This window comes from Rhamphochromis sp. 'chilingali' (genome assembly GCF_963969265.1).
Source record: "Rhamphochromis sp. 'chilingali' genome assembly, chromosome: 9".
Classification (NCBI taxonomy): Eukaryota; Metazoa; Chordata; class Actinopteri; order Cichliformes; family Cichlidae; genus Rhamphochromis; species Rhamphochromis sp. 'chilingali'.
This window is the reverse complement of record NC_137936.1, coordinates 24,271,349-24,287,873: the sequence shown is the minus strand read 5'-3', so window position 1 is coordinate 24,287,873 and position 16,525 is coordinate 24,271,349. Positions and strand designations below refer to the sequence as shown.

At 39.5% G+C, this 16,525-nt stretch overlaps 1 protein-coding gene across 2 annotated transcripts; it reads left to right on the top strand.

The window, feature by feature from the left end:
• The first annotated feature begins 1,482 nt into the window (after positions 1-1,482).
• On the top strand, positions 1,483-16,145 carry rbm6 (RNA binding motif protein 6). Of its 2 annotated transcripts, none has more exons than XM_080890459.1 (23): positions 1,483-1,618; positions 2,223-2,290; positions 3,483-4,995; positions 5,087-5,176; positions 5,294-5,363; positions 6,265-6,338; positions 9,248-9,322; positions 9,554-9,845; positions 9,953-10,110; positions 10,207-10,307; positions 10,411-10,480; positions 11,745-11,808; positions 11,906-11,955; positions 12,043-12,163; positions 13,313-13,410; positions 13,879-14,223; positions 14,317-14,466; positions 14,580-14,645; positions 14,722-14,952; positions 15,039-15,113; positions 15,194-15,291; positions 15,426-15,477; positions 15,567-16,145. In XM_080890459.1, the coding sequence occupies exons 2-23, from the start codon at positions 2,244-2,246 to the stop codon at positions 15,660-15,662; spliced, it is 3,936 nt and encodes a 1,311-aa protein (XP_080746585.1). In that variant the 5' UTR covers positions 1,483-1,618; positions 2,223-2,243; the 3' UTR covers positions 15,663-16,145. The 2 variants fall into 2 exon arrangements, with proteins under 2 accessions (XP_080746585.1, XP_080746584.1); XM_080890458.1 differs by having other exon boundaries at positions 11,742-11,808.
• The last annotated feature ends 380 nt before the right edge of the window (positions 16,146-16,525 follow it).

The window sequence follows — 16,525 nt, the reverse complement described above, 5'->3', positions numbered from 1 at the left end:
ATTTAAAAGTCTCTCCAAAATAGACAGCAACACACCATCTCACAAGTAATTGAATATAAAACTAAAAGTCCAAATAATTATTTTTCAGCTGTCTTAAAGATTTCAAACTTGTACAATATGAGTGGTATTCAAATATTTTATAAAATACAGTGGATTCAATTTGACACCATGACTACTACCGGGCAACTTTTGACAACTTAGAATTTTAAGGCATAAGAAAGCATATGTTTTAAGTTAAAGTGCCTTAATATTTGTTGCAGTCATGTACGAATATGTTTCAAGAGGAACAACTTGATTACATATGCTTACTAAGTTCATTGAAATGTTTTAGCTGTTTTATTTGCGCCTCCGTTTAGAGTCTTTAGCCGCTGTATTGATAATTGTGTTCCGTCCTCTTTGACACTTCATTTAAAACACTGAAAACTAGATGTAGAGCATTCTGTGTGGAGTGATGTTTTAGTTGTTATTGTGTTGTAACTCGTAGCTAGTAAAACTCAGAGTTTATGGCAGAGTCCATATTCTGTACGACTATGTATATTTGAATTGTATGTGTATACATGTGTATTTTTTTTAATTGTGTGTATTTGGCAACCTTTAGCTGAGCTAACAAGTTGCTACAATGCTTGTGAATGAATAAAATGAGCAATACTCCTGTTGCTGAAACAAGCTGACATTCTTCTGAAGTTGCCCTTCACTTACATGATACAGTATTTGATATTTGATTGTGTTGTTATGTTTTGCTTTGTTTCTCAATTAGTATAAGAATCCATGCCTTTTGCCCAATGTCAGACCAGATCAGCAATTCCAGTAATATTATACCAAGAAAGTGTATTTAATTAAAAACTGTGATAATTGCTGACACAGAAAACAAACAATAGATGCAACATATGCAAACACATGCATGTTCATAAAATGTCCCAGCCAATATTTATATTGTTTATTGTGCCTTTAAGCTTTAGACTTTAGCATGGGGCTTCTATAATTGTCTGTGGTAAATTGGATTTTCAGTGATTTTTGAAAACTAAACTCAATTGGACACCCAATATGAAACATATTATTATTATTATTATCATTATTATTATTATTATTATTATTATTATTATTATTATTATTATTATTATTATGAGGCACTAACAAAAAGGAGAGGAGGAACTGTAGGTGGCAGAGTGGAAGATGCTTAAATTTTCATTTGAGGGACCAGAAAGGACAGGATTAGAAATTAGAAAGCACATCATAGAGGTAAAATTAGAGAGGGATGGCTGAAATGGTTTGGACATGTGCAGAGGAAGGATAATGGATCTACTGGACAAAGGCAGTGGAACATGGAACTTCCAGACAGGAGGTAAAAGAGAAAGACCACAGAGAAAGTTTTGGGGTGCAGTGGGAGGAGATCATCATCATCTTCTTCTTCTTGTTATTATTGTATTTAATAACCGCTGGGTGGCAGCAATTCTCCCTGCATAGGTATAGTATAACAAAAACGAAGAAGACGAGTCTGCGCTGCAGCAGCTGTAGAAGAAGAGCACACGCCTCCATTTTTCGGCAGTTCGTTCAAGCCATCGACGGTCTGAGCGACAAATTCTCGCAGTATCAACTCTCAGCTCGAGGAGCAACCGAGGTGGGTTCCATACACTGAATATACACGTAATAATACTGTAAAAAAATAAGCCTTGGTGAAGGTGCTGCGCAGTTGGAAGCTTGGAAAACGAAAACGTCCTTTAATCGTTAGCCAAGTTACGTTAGCTTCGATAGCGTCACTCATCACTTACGGTAGACTGACTTTTGTTACAACGGTCTTACAAGTTAAAACACTGTCGCTGATGAAATGATTCGATCGTGTCGTTGAATTCCTTCGCAGTTCAATTAGTAGGACGTCATTGTTTGTCTATGTTGTGGCGTAGTTTTGTGAGGCCTACCTATGGCTATAATTAGCGAGCCGTTCTTTTGTGGGCAACCATTAGCACTCACGCCACACTGCATGTTTATCCCGTGCAGCCATCTTTTGAAAATCATCTTTGTTTCGGCCTAATAGCGCTCTTCCTGACATATAAATGGACACTTTCACGTGACTGTGCATTCAAAGATTTCTGATCAGTCCTATTGGTTTTTTTTTTCTGTCAAAGCCCAGTAGTTATCATCTTTATTATTAAATGACCGATGTACCATAGGTAGCTTAGATGGTGTGGATAATAACGCAAATTGGGTTTTTTTTTACTCTGCAGATAGGATACTGACTTATAAGAATGTGGGATGGACCAGGGCAAGGACCACGGGGAGGACCACCCTTTCGGTAAACGAGCATCATTTAGTCATAAGCGCATACTGACTTTAAGATGTGCTATTGTGTATTTATTTCTGCCCAATTTCACATGTTTTTATCTGTAATGCTATTTGCAAGCAGTAGGAAATGTATTTGCATATTTGAAAGATTATTATATAATTATTGTAGGGTCTTTGCCTTACAACTTATAGCGCATTTAAGCGACTGCTGATGTGATTTGGCACTATCATTAATTTGAAAAAGTTATGCAATACATTTTGCTACCTACCTTGAACCATCGAATGTTTGTATTGATCTGGATAAACATATCCGCTCACTGTCAAATCTGGCTTAAGATTATCCATATTGCTATAGAGTAGTGAAGAATGAGGTCCACTCAGCACTACACAATGGGGGACATGTCAGAACCTTTATTAGCAAAAGTCTGTAAAGGCATTTCTCATGTAGACAAAGAACCACAAACAAATACATGTAGATAAGCACACAGACCTCTACTAAACATTCTCACTCAAATGTTTTTCCAAACCTATAAAAACCTGCATGCTAAATCTCCCCACACACAACAGCTGCTGTGTCATTTGGTGCTGGGACTAACTGGTCCTTCTCAGAAACGATACAGTTCCCACTCCTAGCCCAACACCAGTTGGTGTAAAACTATACAGCTGGTGGTATAAAAATGTAATCAGTCCTATTTTGAAAATGGAAAAGAATAAACATCTTAAGATGATATGAAGGTTATATGTGGTCAGTGATAACTGTTAAGCAAGTGAGGTTAAGACAGACATTCATTTTCTGAAATGTAAAAGTTGCTTTAACAAAGTAAATCCTCAGATTTTGTATATTTAAGTTCACAAAATCTACATAATACATATTCTTTCAAAGAATACCTATTCTTAATTAACATGCCACAACTTAAGGACTTTAAATTACCTATGCACACAGACATGCATGTGATACATTGTATTTTCATGTTGTCAACATAAAGCATAAAACTGTATTAATGTACAGATTATTGTCATGATGTACTATCCAAATAGCTTGATAAATTCTGATGCTTTTGCACTATTGTTTCATGAAACCCATGCTAATAAAGCCTCAGTGAATTCAATTAAACTGAATCATTGGATGTCACTTAGTTCTACCATGCTTGCACCTGTTTTTTGTTTTAAATAATATTTTAATAAATATTAATATATTCCAGTGGTGATCACCGTGGAGAAATGTTTGGGGGCAGAGATCGTCCCATGCCTGACTATAGAGGTAGAGATGGGATGAATATAGGTCATATGGGCCCAAGACCCCTTGATCTGCCGCCTATGGAAATGAGGAGGATGGATGGGCCACCCATGAGGGGGCGTGATATGGACCAACATGATATGCGAGGAAGGGAGCCAAACAGAGAGTTCTTCAGACCTGGAGAAAAGCCTGATTTCAGTCTTCGGCGGCACTATGAAAATTCCATTAGAGACAAACTTATGAATTCTTCAGGTCTCCCTGGGCCCGGCAGGAACTCCGTAGATATGGGAGGCAGGGGTATGCCGCCTCAAGAAACAAACAGGTTTATGGATATGAGGGAGAGGGAACCATTCCATTACGATATGCCACGGTTTAGCAATCCCAATGTTGATGGAAGAAGAGGGTTCCCCATGGATCAAATGGAGCGAAAGGATGGATTTATAGACATGCATGACAGACCACCAATGGGAGAGGCAGGTCGCTATGATATGGACATGGCTGCACGTGACAGGAGAATGATGGACACTGACAGGAGAGGAGGGCCGCCTTTCAATGCAAGGGGTGGCTTTGATTCTGATATGGATTTCAGAAATCGTCCCGGACCTTCAGCTGAATTTAGAGGTAGAGATCGATCTCCTTTAAGATTCGGAAATAATGATGTCCCTCCACAAAACAGAGGAAGACCAGACATACCTCCAGATGTCGGTCCTCCTAGGTCAGACTTTATGGGTGCAGTAGACACTATCAGAAAGAGAGAATATTCTGAGCAGAGTAACAGTCCCCTTATGGATTATCGGAGTGGTGAAGAGATGACACTTGCAGAAGAATGGAAGAACCGTCGAAAGGATAGCAACTCTTTCTTCAACAAAGGTATGGGTGGTGTACCTGAACCCAGCTTACCTGTAGGTTTTGGCCGAGATGTGAATATTAGGGATCCACCAGGCTTTAATGAGCGGGATAGACCATCTGTTGACTTTCCACGGAAGGATCTTGGCTTTCCTCGTGGTGATCGCTTTCCTCCCATGGGTCTACCACCAATTGGAAGCAAAGGCCCACAAGATCTTCCGCTTCCACAAATAAGTCCCCTTACTGGCCCTCAAGGAAGAGAAAATGAGGGTAAACATTGGCTTGGAGAAAGAGACCCAAAGCATATTCACAATAAATCAAATTGTGATGAAAGACCGCCTTTGGAGAAGAATCATCCTTTACACGAAATTCAGGAGCCAACTGATCGCTTTAAAGAGATGAAGGATATCCCACCAAATCAAGGACCTGGAAGGGGTAAGCTAGGGCCCGAACAGGACTTCCCAAGCAGCAGCACTATACAGGCAAGAGATCAGGACTATAGGGACATTGATTACAGAACAGGCTCTGGAGGGGTTTTTGACTACAAACATGAAGAACTTCAAGCTCCAGAGAAACTCCTTAAAGAGTCTAAACCAATCTCACCTTCAAAGTTTAGCGATTCTGGTTCCAAGGTATGTGTAATTTGTTTTTCCTCACTAGTATTTGTTTAACAATATATTGTATTAATAATATTTGAATATTTTAATGGCTGCTGCCTGAAAGGATCAAGATTACAGGAGTGCATCAATGGAAGACAACGTTTCCAATACTATATCTGTAACTGGTATTCCTAAGACTGCCACAATGGAGCAGGTAATTGAAATAGAAATGCAACCTTGTCTTTTACATTATCTATTTTTAAACCATACTGTGTTTTTAATTGGCATAGACAGACATGACATAGCTTACTCATTTTGAAATGTTTTGCAGATTCTTGGTGCTTTTGCAGCTCGTGATGGTGTGCCAATGCAGGGGATGAAAATCAAGAAGGTTGTGCCAGGTAAGAATGAAATTTCTTTGTGGAACTGTTTGGGACAGTTTCTCGCTAGTCTGTCCTGACGATTCGCTTTTACGACATTCGAACCTCCGCATTCTTTATTTCTTTACATTCTTGGTTGCTTTTCTTGTTGGTTGTCTCTGGTAACTTGCTCAGTGAAAAGAAGCAGGGGGGTGGGGTGTTTCTGCAATCCTTTTTCATGTTTGAGGACCTGGGGTCTTTGCCAGCGCTTAAAAAGACTTAGCAAGATTAAATATTAGCAGCTTTTGGAGAGTGATATTTGGTGACCCGTCAGAAAAAAGACGTGTGGCATGTGACTTGCTGAATGTGTCCTTCGGGGACGCTATCCAAGTACTCTGATCAGGGGGGAAAAGATGTCTGCCAATCTGAAATGGAAAGCCCGCTGCTGGCGCTTTGTTCATCTTCCTGATTTAAACATCTGCTTTAGTGTGAAAGTTTTCCTCAGTGGGTCGCTGTACACGCAGTGCCTTCATGATGCTGAGCTTTTTTGTGAAGATCATGTCAAATGTATCAAAACACCTCACAGAAATGGGTGCCTTTTTTTCGTTTTTGATTAGATATGAACACAAATTGTAAATTTTTCTGTCTCCATGGTGCTCTCTACTCAAACACTCACTTGCCAGTGGTTTGTCAAGGCTTGGCTTATCAAAGCCTTTCATGACGAGTCTGAAATGTCGTCAGTCATCTGAAGACTGATTAAGAAAAAAAAAAGGCATAAACTAAAAGTTTTCCTGAAAAGGTATGGGTGTCGGTAAAGGTGTGAAAATTCGCTCGCTTTGTCTCGATGTATTCACAAATGCATTCTTGTAATGTTTCACTGGGTGACTATCATTACTGGCATTGACTAACAAAAACCCATCTGTATTTCAAATGCTGTCCCCAGGTTACAGCTACGATACGGCCTATGTGGAGTTTTTAAACCTCGAGGATGCAGTCCACTTCATGGAGTCCAACAAGGTGGCCCATCCTCGTCACTCTACGAAGGCCATCTCTTCCATCAGGATTACTAGGGGTTGAGGGGGCATTTATTAAATGGGGAGGAAGAGAACCATGGAAGGGATTGCTTTAATTCTTAGTGAAGTCATCTTGGCTGAGGAGATGATGTCAGATGTCGACAGTTTAAGAGATCTTTTTTTTCTTATTATATATATATATATATATACATATATATTTTAATAGGTGGTCCTAATCTCTTTTATTAACATATCAGTGCTTATCCACACAGCCATAATAATGCCACAGATAACCTATTAAGTCGATCTAGAAAAAATACGACTTTAAAACAGTATGTACAGACAGTAACTGGTTTTCCTTTTATTGATTACTAGTCCTAACTTTTCAGATTTCAGCCATGATGTGCCAAACGAGTAACACTACAACGTATTTAACCAGAAACTATAAATATAGTTCTTGCATGGTTTAACGTTTGATGAAAAGCTAGTCTCATTATCTACAATGAATCAATGATTTTTAACATTTATTCTTTTTAAACTCGAACGTTTACTCTATTTGGTTATGAAGACCAAAGGAAATTTTTTGCTGCTTGCGACAAATGGGTGCCTTTATGTCTTGTGGTGGCATTTTGTTTTCAAGTAAGCAGCTGCAAGTTTTAACATTTTACACAGCAATTTTCACGGGATTTCCCATAAAATGGGGGGGAAAAGGAGGCTGATTGGTGCTCGTTTTCTGTACCGGCACCCTTTGAAAGATTCCAAGTTTGAGGAATAGAGTTTGAAGGCATATCAGAAGGTGATAGTCGGTTCATCTTGAGGCTTGGGGTTGAAAAACAGTATTGTAGCTGAAATGTAACTGATTGATTGAAGTAGCTGAAAGATGTCACTTTTCACCAGTTGACCGTATTTGTTTTGTAGGAGTTGTGTGTGGTGGCTGTAAGCTGTGTTGCTGACTGTCTTCATTCAAATTATTATTTTGGGGTCTTGATTGAAACCTTTTCCAGTTGTAATTTTAGGACAGGTAAAGCATTATAGTGAATACCCACTTATCTATAATGTCTGTAACTACTTTGCATTCGAGAGCTTTTAGCTGTGCTTGCAGCTTGGCGCTGTAGTTTGTTGCTTCACGACTTTGGTGCAAACTGAAATAAGTGGACGATATCTTGACTATATTATTTCAGCTGTTGTTGAATCGCCAAGAAAGTTATTTTGGCGTTTCCTCGTAATGAAGCTGTTTGATTTGTGATCGAGCTGCTGACTGTTCCTTTAGGGTCATTCATTATGTTGACATTTCTGTTTTTGCTGCTATGCCACAACATTTATTGGATGGATTCTCTGACTGCACAAATTTTCATGGAATGCCTGAAAGTGGGGAATACAGATTCACAAAGCTTCAAGACACAGTTGCAAACAGTCTTGTCTTCAGGTTTCTGCAGTATGTCTTATATTTTTGGTTCAATTTCATTTATCTTCAACTTTTTCTCAGAATGCAAGTCTTGCAAATTCTTGCTGGCCTCTTGAACTCATCAGTTATTTATTTGTTTTTGTGGTTTTCGATATCGGCCTTTGGATTGCTTGGAGCAACTTTGATCTTGACTTATCTTGGCCAGTTGGATTTTTGCTGAAATGTGTAGCTGTTTTGGCTCAAGTTGACTGTTTTGCTTTTCACCTTTATTACACCAATAACTTATTTATTTTTGTACATGTTCAGCAGCTTGTGATCGGCTCGTTCAAAAAAACATACGCCAATGGAATCAGTTGTCAGGTTTTAATGACAAATATTTGAATATCCACCTTGAAACTCCTGGGAGAGGAAAAGGATGGCTCTAGTTTTTGGGGGGTAAAATAATGGCTCTGGAATGAAGACACACTGGCCACATTCAGATGCATTTTTGACTTCCACAGTGTTATGGATGATAAATGGTTCAAAATTTGTAAAAACATTTATACGTACTGTAGGTTTTGCTTGGATACATCTCATGCAGATACAGCCTGGTGTTGGAAATGGGTTATTTACAGTGGCAATGTTTGGTTTGTACAACTCATCTGCTCAGAATTTGGTTCTCATCTAGAACGTTAGAGTGACCTTTATTCTTCCGTGGATGGCTGTCTTGTAGACCAAGAGTGAAATTTCTAATGTCTGGACCAGCTCTCTATATCTAAGTCTGCGTTATATCTGATTCTGCAAATGTGAGACTAGTGCAGTTTTGGTGACTTCGCAAGGAGCAGTGGGCGCCATGTGTCCAGCCTCCTACCCGCTCTGACTATGCAACTCTCTGGAGTGTTTTTAGTATTGACAATGCATCAAATGTGGACATATCTACTGCGTGCTCCATGTGAGAAAGGGACAACTGTAGATAATCTGATTCTAATGACACTTCTCAGACTTCATGTGCTGACTGTTTAATAAGGCTGGTGGATTGAGAGGGGAAAAAAATTGGCATGATCTCAGTTATTTATGACAAAAAAGAAAAGAAAGAAAAACATTGCCTATTTTAGCTCTTCAGTTCGGGGTTCCCTGTCCTTTTCTTGTTTAATAGTGAGTTGCATAGCTTTGGGTTTTGGTTGGGCAAAAAATACATTTCAGCATGTTACTTTGGCTCAAGAAATGTGAGATTATAATGGCCCACATGATAATTTTATCTATTGATAGAGTAGTAATGAATATAATCCATAGACAGCGCTTATTTGTGGTCCCCTTTCAACTAGCTGTTTTTTCGGGGACTAATGACCCATGTGTAGCATGGGTCATGGACATGGGCTTTGCACTTTTTCATTAGTGATGGCCCATTTTGTCCTCATAGAAGAGAGGAGGGCTAAACCTGCCACAGTGCATGTTGGGTGTCACTGGTATTTTAGATATGAGTAACTGGGAAGTTTAGTGTTGACTGGTATTTTCTGTTCTTCTTTCAGGGGTCTATAAAGGTTGGCACTAGAACTACTTCAATTAAGTATATCCAGCCAGAAGAGTGTGAAAGACGTGTTCATGTGAGTGAATAAAGAATCTTTAGTTCTTCAGTTCAAAAAACAGTTTCTTCTGAATTATCAGAACACATTGATTATTGGGCTTACATTAATAGAAAACAGCAACAATAGTAACTTGTACTAGCTTATAGGAGCAAGATGACTTTGTAAATAAAATAAAGCTAATATCTAAGTAAAAGATGACGTGAAAAAATGCTTTTTAAAATTTATGGCTCGCATTTTCTCTTGCTACAGGAATCAGATCACAAAGTACCTCAAATCCAGGAGCCCCAATTGCCCATATCAGATGAACCTTTGGAAGAGCTGAAGATGAACCTGAATGGGTCCAGACCAAAGGATCCGATTGAGACCTTTTCTCATAGTCAGTGGCAGCGTAGCTCTGACCTCACTCCAGAGGCCTGGCAGCAGCAGGTGGACCAGCGGCTTCAACAGCATGATACGGAGCAACAGGCAGAGTCTTGGAACAACCGCAACCTTCCTCATCACCCCTCACAACAGTCTGACTCCGTATTTAAAGACAGCAAGAGTATGCGAACTTCAGTTTGTTGTCCTTTGTATCTTGATATGGATGAATATGTTTATTCAGTTATGTGCTAATACAGTTAAAGTAAAAAATTGTTGTCACTGTTACAGCCATGATAATAAAAAATGTGAAGTCCACAACAACAGTTGAGACTATCCTGAAAGCCTTGGATCCCTTTGCTTATTTGGATGAGAGAAATGTTCGTCTAGTGAAAGGCAAACCACCTGGATCAAAGTGCTTCTGCTTTGTTGACATGGACTCCCATGAGGTACTGCCAGATATCGCTACTTTTCCATTCTTGTTGAGTTTGTAATGGGGTTATTTGTTCAGTATCCGAAACATACCATTGTTTCTTCTTTTGTAGCAAGTGACACGTCTGGTTGAACTCCTCACTAAACCCAGGCCCCTTTATATCGATGGAGTCAGAGTATATGCTGAGGTTGCAAAACCCCTGAAGAACCAAAAGTAAGTAACTGTGTTGCAAAGATTTTCAAATCAGACATGTTCACTAGAAAAATCTTTACCTTTTTTTTTTTTTTCTTTTTTTTTCTTTTTGGTTTTCCTTCAGTGTCAAAAAAGATGTTGAGAAATCAAACACTTCTATCCTTGGGTTTCCACCTGACAGCAGCATAATCGGGGTAAGTTGTGGTAATTATAAAAAAAATTATAGAAACTTGCATCTTTGAATGTTAAACTCATGAAGGGTTTTCTTTTTGGTTTTTTGGTTTTATTGGGAGCTCCAAGCAGTGACCCCTTCCTCAGTTCAGTAGGCAAAGTGAATTTAAGTGCATAATTTCATTAAGATCATAACAGCTTAAAAGGGTTTATAATATTAGTTCTGTACAAATACTACTAAACTCCAGAGCGTTGATTTCTAATGATGTTAATGACTAAGGAGAACACAGAACTCCAAACAAACACCTGGTCGCCCAGGTTGAGGTGATGTAGTTTGTCTGTTAGACTGCATTACTCGTCACTGAGCTACCATGCTGTGCTGTAAAGGGCAGCTACTGTTAAAAAGCGAAGAAGCAAGGTGGGAAAAATAGAGGGCTAACAGGAGGGTGAAAGTTATATGAAGGTAAAGTAGTTGGATAATGACAGTGGGGGAGGATGTGAGGATGAGAAGGGAGGTGAAGAAAAGTGGAATGAGAGAAGGGAATGATTGAAAGTGAATAATAATAATAATAATAATAATAATGGATTGCATTTATATAGCGTCTTTTGGGTTCCCTCAAAGCGCTTTACAATTCCACTATTCATTCACTCTCACATTCATACACTGGTGGAGGCAAGGTGCAGTTGTAGCCACAGCTGCCCTGGGGCAGACTTACTGAATAAGATGGATAAAGAGGCTAGAAGGAAGGAGGAGCTACGGATACAAACCAGGACTAAAGACTGTTGTTTGTTTGGGCATGTCTGTAGTGAGAACATCCAAAAGCAGCGTGGGAGGCGTGCATTATGAATGAACTTGTTTGAACATCTCTGCATGATGTCTGGGTGAAGACACATGACCAAAGGCTGTGTGCTCATCAGCTTTACAGTAAATTATAAAGTCATATATTTAAAAAAGCTCCCTATTATATTTGTATATCTTGTGGTATTTAAAAAAATAAATAAAGTAAAATGAAAAGCATCACTAATTGACAAGTGCTGCCATGCATCATGATTTGTCAGCAATGAGTTACATTGACTATTGATGTTTAGGTGTTATGCAAAAGTATGTGAACAAGTATTGACTGCTGTTCTGCATCTTTATCGAGGTGGTAGTAGTTCTGGGGTTTCAAAAACAAATATCTAAGTAATAAGAGTCAGCATTATTAAATGTGCAGTGCTCTCTAATTACTGAAGCTGAAGTGAATGATGCAAACTCAGATGATCTATTTTCTTTCTGTGTTTTAGCAGCAGCAGTTTCCACAACCTCCACAGTTCTTGCAGCCACCTACTGGTGCTCTTACTGGAATGCAAGGTGACTCTTTCTCAGATACAGTCTAGTGTGTCTCTCCTGTTGGTTATAATTCTTTTTTTTTTTTTTTTGTAATTTAAAAACTATTGTTTCTCCTCAGGTGTTGCGATGTCTAATGCTGCGCCGCCATTAGACCCCAGCGGTACCCTGGTAGGTTGCATACCAAAAGAGCAAAGTTGCAAATATGCTGTCTGAAATGTGACCATATAACTGTCTTTATTTTTCAACCCCTCAAAGGGAATCGGCTATCTTGCACCTCCAACTGTGGATCCATCATACCAGTTGGCTGGAACTCATGTGACCACAGAGTCTTCTGGGATGGCAGCTACCACAGACGGATCACAGGCCTACATTTATGGTTAGACGGTTTAAATGGGTCTTTTTTTAGGATCATCTACCATCCAATTAGGGCTGGGCGATATGGCCTAAAATCCATATCAAGGTATAATTTGAAGCATGTGTGGTAAATGTATATATCGCGATATATTCTTTTCTTCTGTATAACGTATTTTACACACTATAAGGCACACTTAAAATCCTTTAATTTTCTCAAAAATCAACAGTGTACCTTATGTATGAATTCTGGTTGTGCTTACTGACTTCGAACCGATTTTATGTAGTACACGGCCCAGGTCCCAAAGTCAAACAAACACTGCGGCAACACTGAGAGTTAAAACTGTCTAAATTCTTTCATATTTAATAAAATGATCAGCGTTGCTGCTTTACCAGGTGTAACAATTAAGTTTAAGATCCATGCATCCATGAAAACAGAATTTATTAAATTCATCGGAGTTCGAAGTTAGCAGGAAGTTAGCTCGCTAGTTTCCACTTAAACATGATATGCCATGTTCTGACTGAGAGATTTTTGAAAAAATTAAAACGTACAGCTCTGCTATCACTTCCAACATAAATGAAGAGAGAAAACTAAACAGCAGTGACGTTTGTAGGGTTACTGAAGTTGGACTAGCGGGTATATAATGATGTACTACATGATTGCTAGCAAAACAGTTACGTTAGCATAACATTAGCATAGTGAAGCTGAAGGATGAACGCTAACCTTTTTCCACTGGATAAAAGTTAACGTGAGGGTTTCTGGTGGTTAGGGACACATGCAATCGCATGGAAGGATGCTATAAACGGACCAAACTTCAGTCAGGAGAACAACTGAGATAATCCATCCACAATACGAGGTTGGTGATTAATATACTGCAATAACATGGGAATAGAGCAGCTGCGAGAGAATTCAGCATTAATGAATCAATGGTTTGGAAGTGGGGGAAGCGCCATTTTTGGCTTTTCCCATATTCCAAAAGTGCTTCGTCTCGTAGTTATTACTGTTGCCCGGCATAATTTGCAGATGATACTGCTGTGCCCTAGAGCGGGAGAGTGGTATAGTCAAAAGCTCTACCGTTGGCCAAATTTATATCGTTTCTACCGTATACAGTTTATACCGCCCACCCCTACATCCAATGTATTTATGTTTATTCATTTGCTATGCTTACTCCAGGAGCTGAAATTCCAGACACGTCTAGCTACTTGTATGATGCCACGTCAGGCTTCTATTACGATCCGGAGACAACGCTATACTACGATCCGAACTCCAGGGTGAGCCTCCACACTGCCTAAAAAAGTGCAAAGTGAGATTAATCAGTGAGATTAGTCAGTGAGATTAATGATTGCTGTGAAGAATGTGAATACGAGTTTGTATGTTGTAGATTTCACTGCATAATTAAAACATCTACCCAGTACCTCCAACTTCTTTTTGAGAAGATGGATTGTTTAGGTGATTAAAAATTATGACCCAATCATTAAGTAATAAGAAGATGCTTTGATTTAATTTAGCAGATTTTTAAGCAACCCCAAAGGGAACTTGAATAGAGGTTTTAATCTTGTGTGTGTGTGTGTGTGTGTGTGTGTGTGTGTGTGTGTGTGTGTGTGTGTGTGTGTGTGTGTGTGTGTGTGTGTGTGTGTGTGTGTGTGTGTGTGTGTGTGTGTGTGTGTGTGTGTGTGTGTGTGTGTGTGTGTGTGTGTGTGTGTGTGTGTGTGTGTGTGTGTGTGTGTGTGTGAGAGTAGTATTTCTATAATGCTCAAGCCCAGGAGTACTTGTACTGGGATGCTGTGTCAAAGACCTATGTCCCAGTCCCAGGAAGTAACTCTGCAGATAACCAACCTGTTACCATGACGGCTGAAGACCAGGCCATTCTTTCAAACCCAGCAGCAGATGCTCCTCTAGAAATGAAGAAGCCGTCAGTGTCACTTCAGGCTTCAACGGTTCCAGCTCCAGTTTCAGCTGCCAGCTCAGCTCAGGAGCCCGGCTCAGTTTCTGGTGCTGCTCCGGACAAAGAAGGTGACGACTCTGCTAAAAAGGACAAAGAGAAGGATAAGGAGGAGAAGCCAAGAAGCCTAGCTGCTGTCAAGGTATCAGTTATGTAGCAAATCTGCTGTGCATAATGTTAAATAAATGTGTGCAGGGGGCAAATAGATGAGAAATGTTTTTTTTCCTATTTGCAGATAATGAAAGATATGGAGCGCTGGGCGAAGATCCAGAATCGTCAAAAGGAAACTGTGCGTGCTCCATCTCCTCTGCTGAAGACCGGAACAGACGACGATAAGAGGCAGTCTAAATCGGCCGATGCTGGTTTCGCTGTATTTGAAAGGAAGGTTAGGGACCCCCAAACATCATAATTGAGTCGACTCGATTTCACATGCAGGAGTAACAGCTATTGCTTTCTTTTGTTTTGTAATCATTTTTCCTTCTATTCTGTCATCTGCAGATTGCAGGTGGAGATGATCTTTTTAAGAAGCCCCTTGCTCCTGCTAAGAAAGACGAGAAGTCAAAAGTAAGATTTCCTCCTGGGTCATATTTTTGGTGTTTTGGTTATTCTCAGTTTAATCTTCATCTGCTTCCGTTTTCAGCGTCCAATGGGATCCCTGGGTATGCTGGCATCAGACTATGGAGCCGGAAGCGATGAAGAGGTGGAGGAAGAAAAGGAGGATGAGACGGTTAAAACCGCTCAGAGCGGCCAGTCAAAAGAAAAGGACGACAAACTGACTGACTGGAAGAAGATGGCGTGTCTGTTGTGTAGAAGGCAGTTCCCCAACAAGGATGCTCTTATCCGTCACCAACAGCTTTCTGATCTGCACAAAGTACTACCCTCTGACTTGTCTATCATCAGTTATTGGCACTGATACTACAAATTTAGCTTCTAAAACTTGCATTGTTATTTCCACAGCAAAATATGGAGATCCACCTTAAAATTAAGAGGTCAAAGAAGGAATTGGAGGCACTGGAGAACCAGGAAAGACAAGTAAGTGGACATGCGTGGAGTGGGAACGTTTGCAGTGGATAATTCAGTAGTCTAAGTAAAAGTGATTGCATCCTCTACAGCTGAGTGCCAAAGAAGCACCCAAATCACCAGAACAGAAAAGAAGAAAACACCATCACTCACAACCACAGCATCAAAACACCTGGGCTGGGAGCTCCAGGTAAGAGGCATTAACAAAATGTGTTTATTGTGACTAAAATGGGAAACAAAGTAAATATTACGAGAATTGTAAAAATAAATAAATTTAAAGCATGCTTCTGGTCATATTTGCCTAACAGTGTTTCCTGTGTTTAGGGAAATGAATAAAGTCAGCGAGAGGCCTGGTTTAGGGGCGGAACCTGTCGCGGTAAGTGCGGGGTTTCATTTGATTGATTTTAGCATTATGAAAGGTTTTTGTTATCTGGACATCTTATTGAGTTTTTTTTTCTTTTCTAGCCAAGGAAGAAGAAGGAGCCTGTCGTTTGGGACCATGCCACCTACAAACAAGCAGTACGCAAGGCCATGTTTGCACGGTTCAAGGAACTTGAGTGATCTCATCTGAACACATCTTCTGTTTGATATGTGAAATGTTAAAAACATGCCATGGCATGAGAGACCTGTACAAATGCCTTTGGACATTATTACTGTGTAGTAAATGTGTATTATTACACATTTTTGTACACTGAACACTGACAGATAATGAGATCTTAAAAATACATTGCAAGGCTGCAATTGAGCTTAAAACCCCACACAAAAAACTTTATGAATTTTGTATATGAAGTGTTAATACAGTTTATTTGAATACTTTTTGCCCTTTTCCCCCCACTTTTTTTTTTGTTTGTTGTTTTTGTGGTCTGTATGTATATTTGTGAATGTGTCTAGATTGTCTTTTTCTCTCCCTGCCCTTTTAAAGAAATGTCACTATGGCGACGGTTTTGTCTTTAAAATGAACGATTTTTTTTACACTCTAATTTGAATGGTTAAAATTATTATATATGTGCATATTTTAAGTAAAAAACAAAAGAAAGAAATTGACCTCGTGTTTCTGTGTCTGTTGAGGTTCATGTCTGCTGCACACACATCTCCTGACCACTAGGTGGCAGTGTGATGCCGTGTTATATGTTGGTGTGAGATAATTGAATCAAGTAAGAATGCGTTTGATGTCTTCACCAACTTGAAGACAGCCGAAGGTCTCAAGTGGATGTGTATATTTCTAATTATGGATGCTGGTGAAGACCAGCTTTGACAAATTGTTTTATTCATTACAGTAAGTCTTGATTGTAGTTTTAATGTTTGCAATTTGCAGAACCCAGAACATCACCATCTCTCCTTTTATTGAGTTTAACTAAGACCTACAGTGGTGGTTCAGTGCCTGTAGAGGATTGCATGATGTGCTGGCATACCAGCTACTCTGA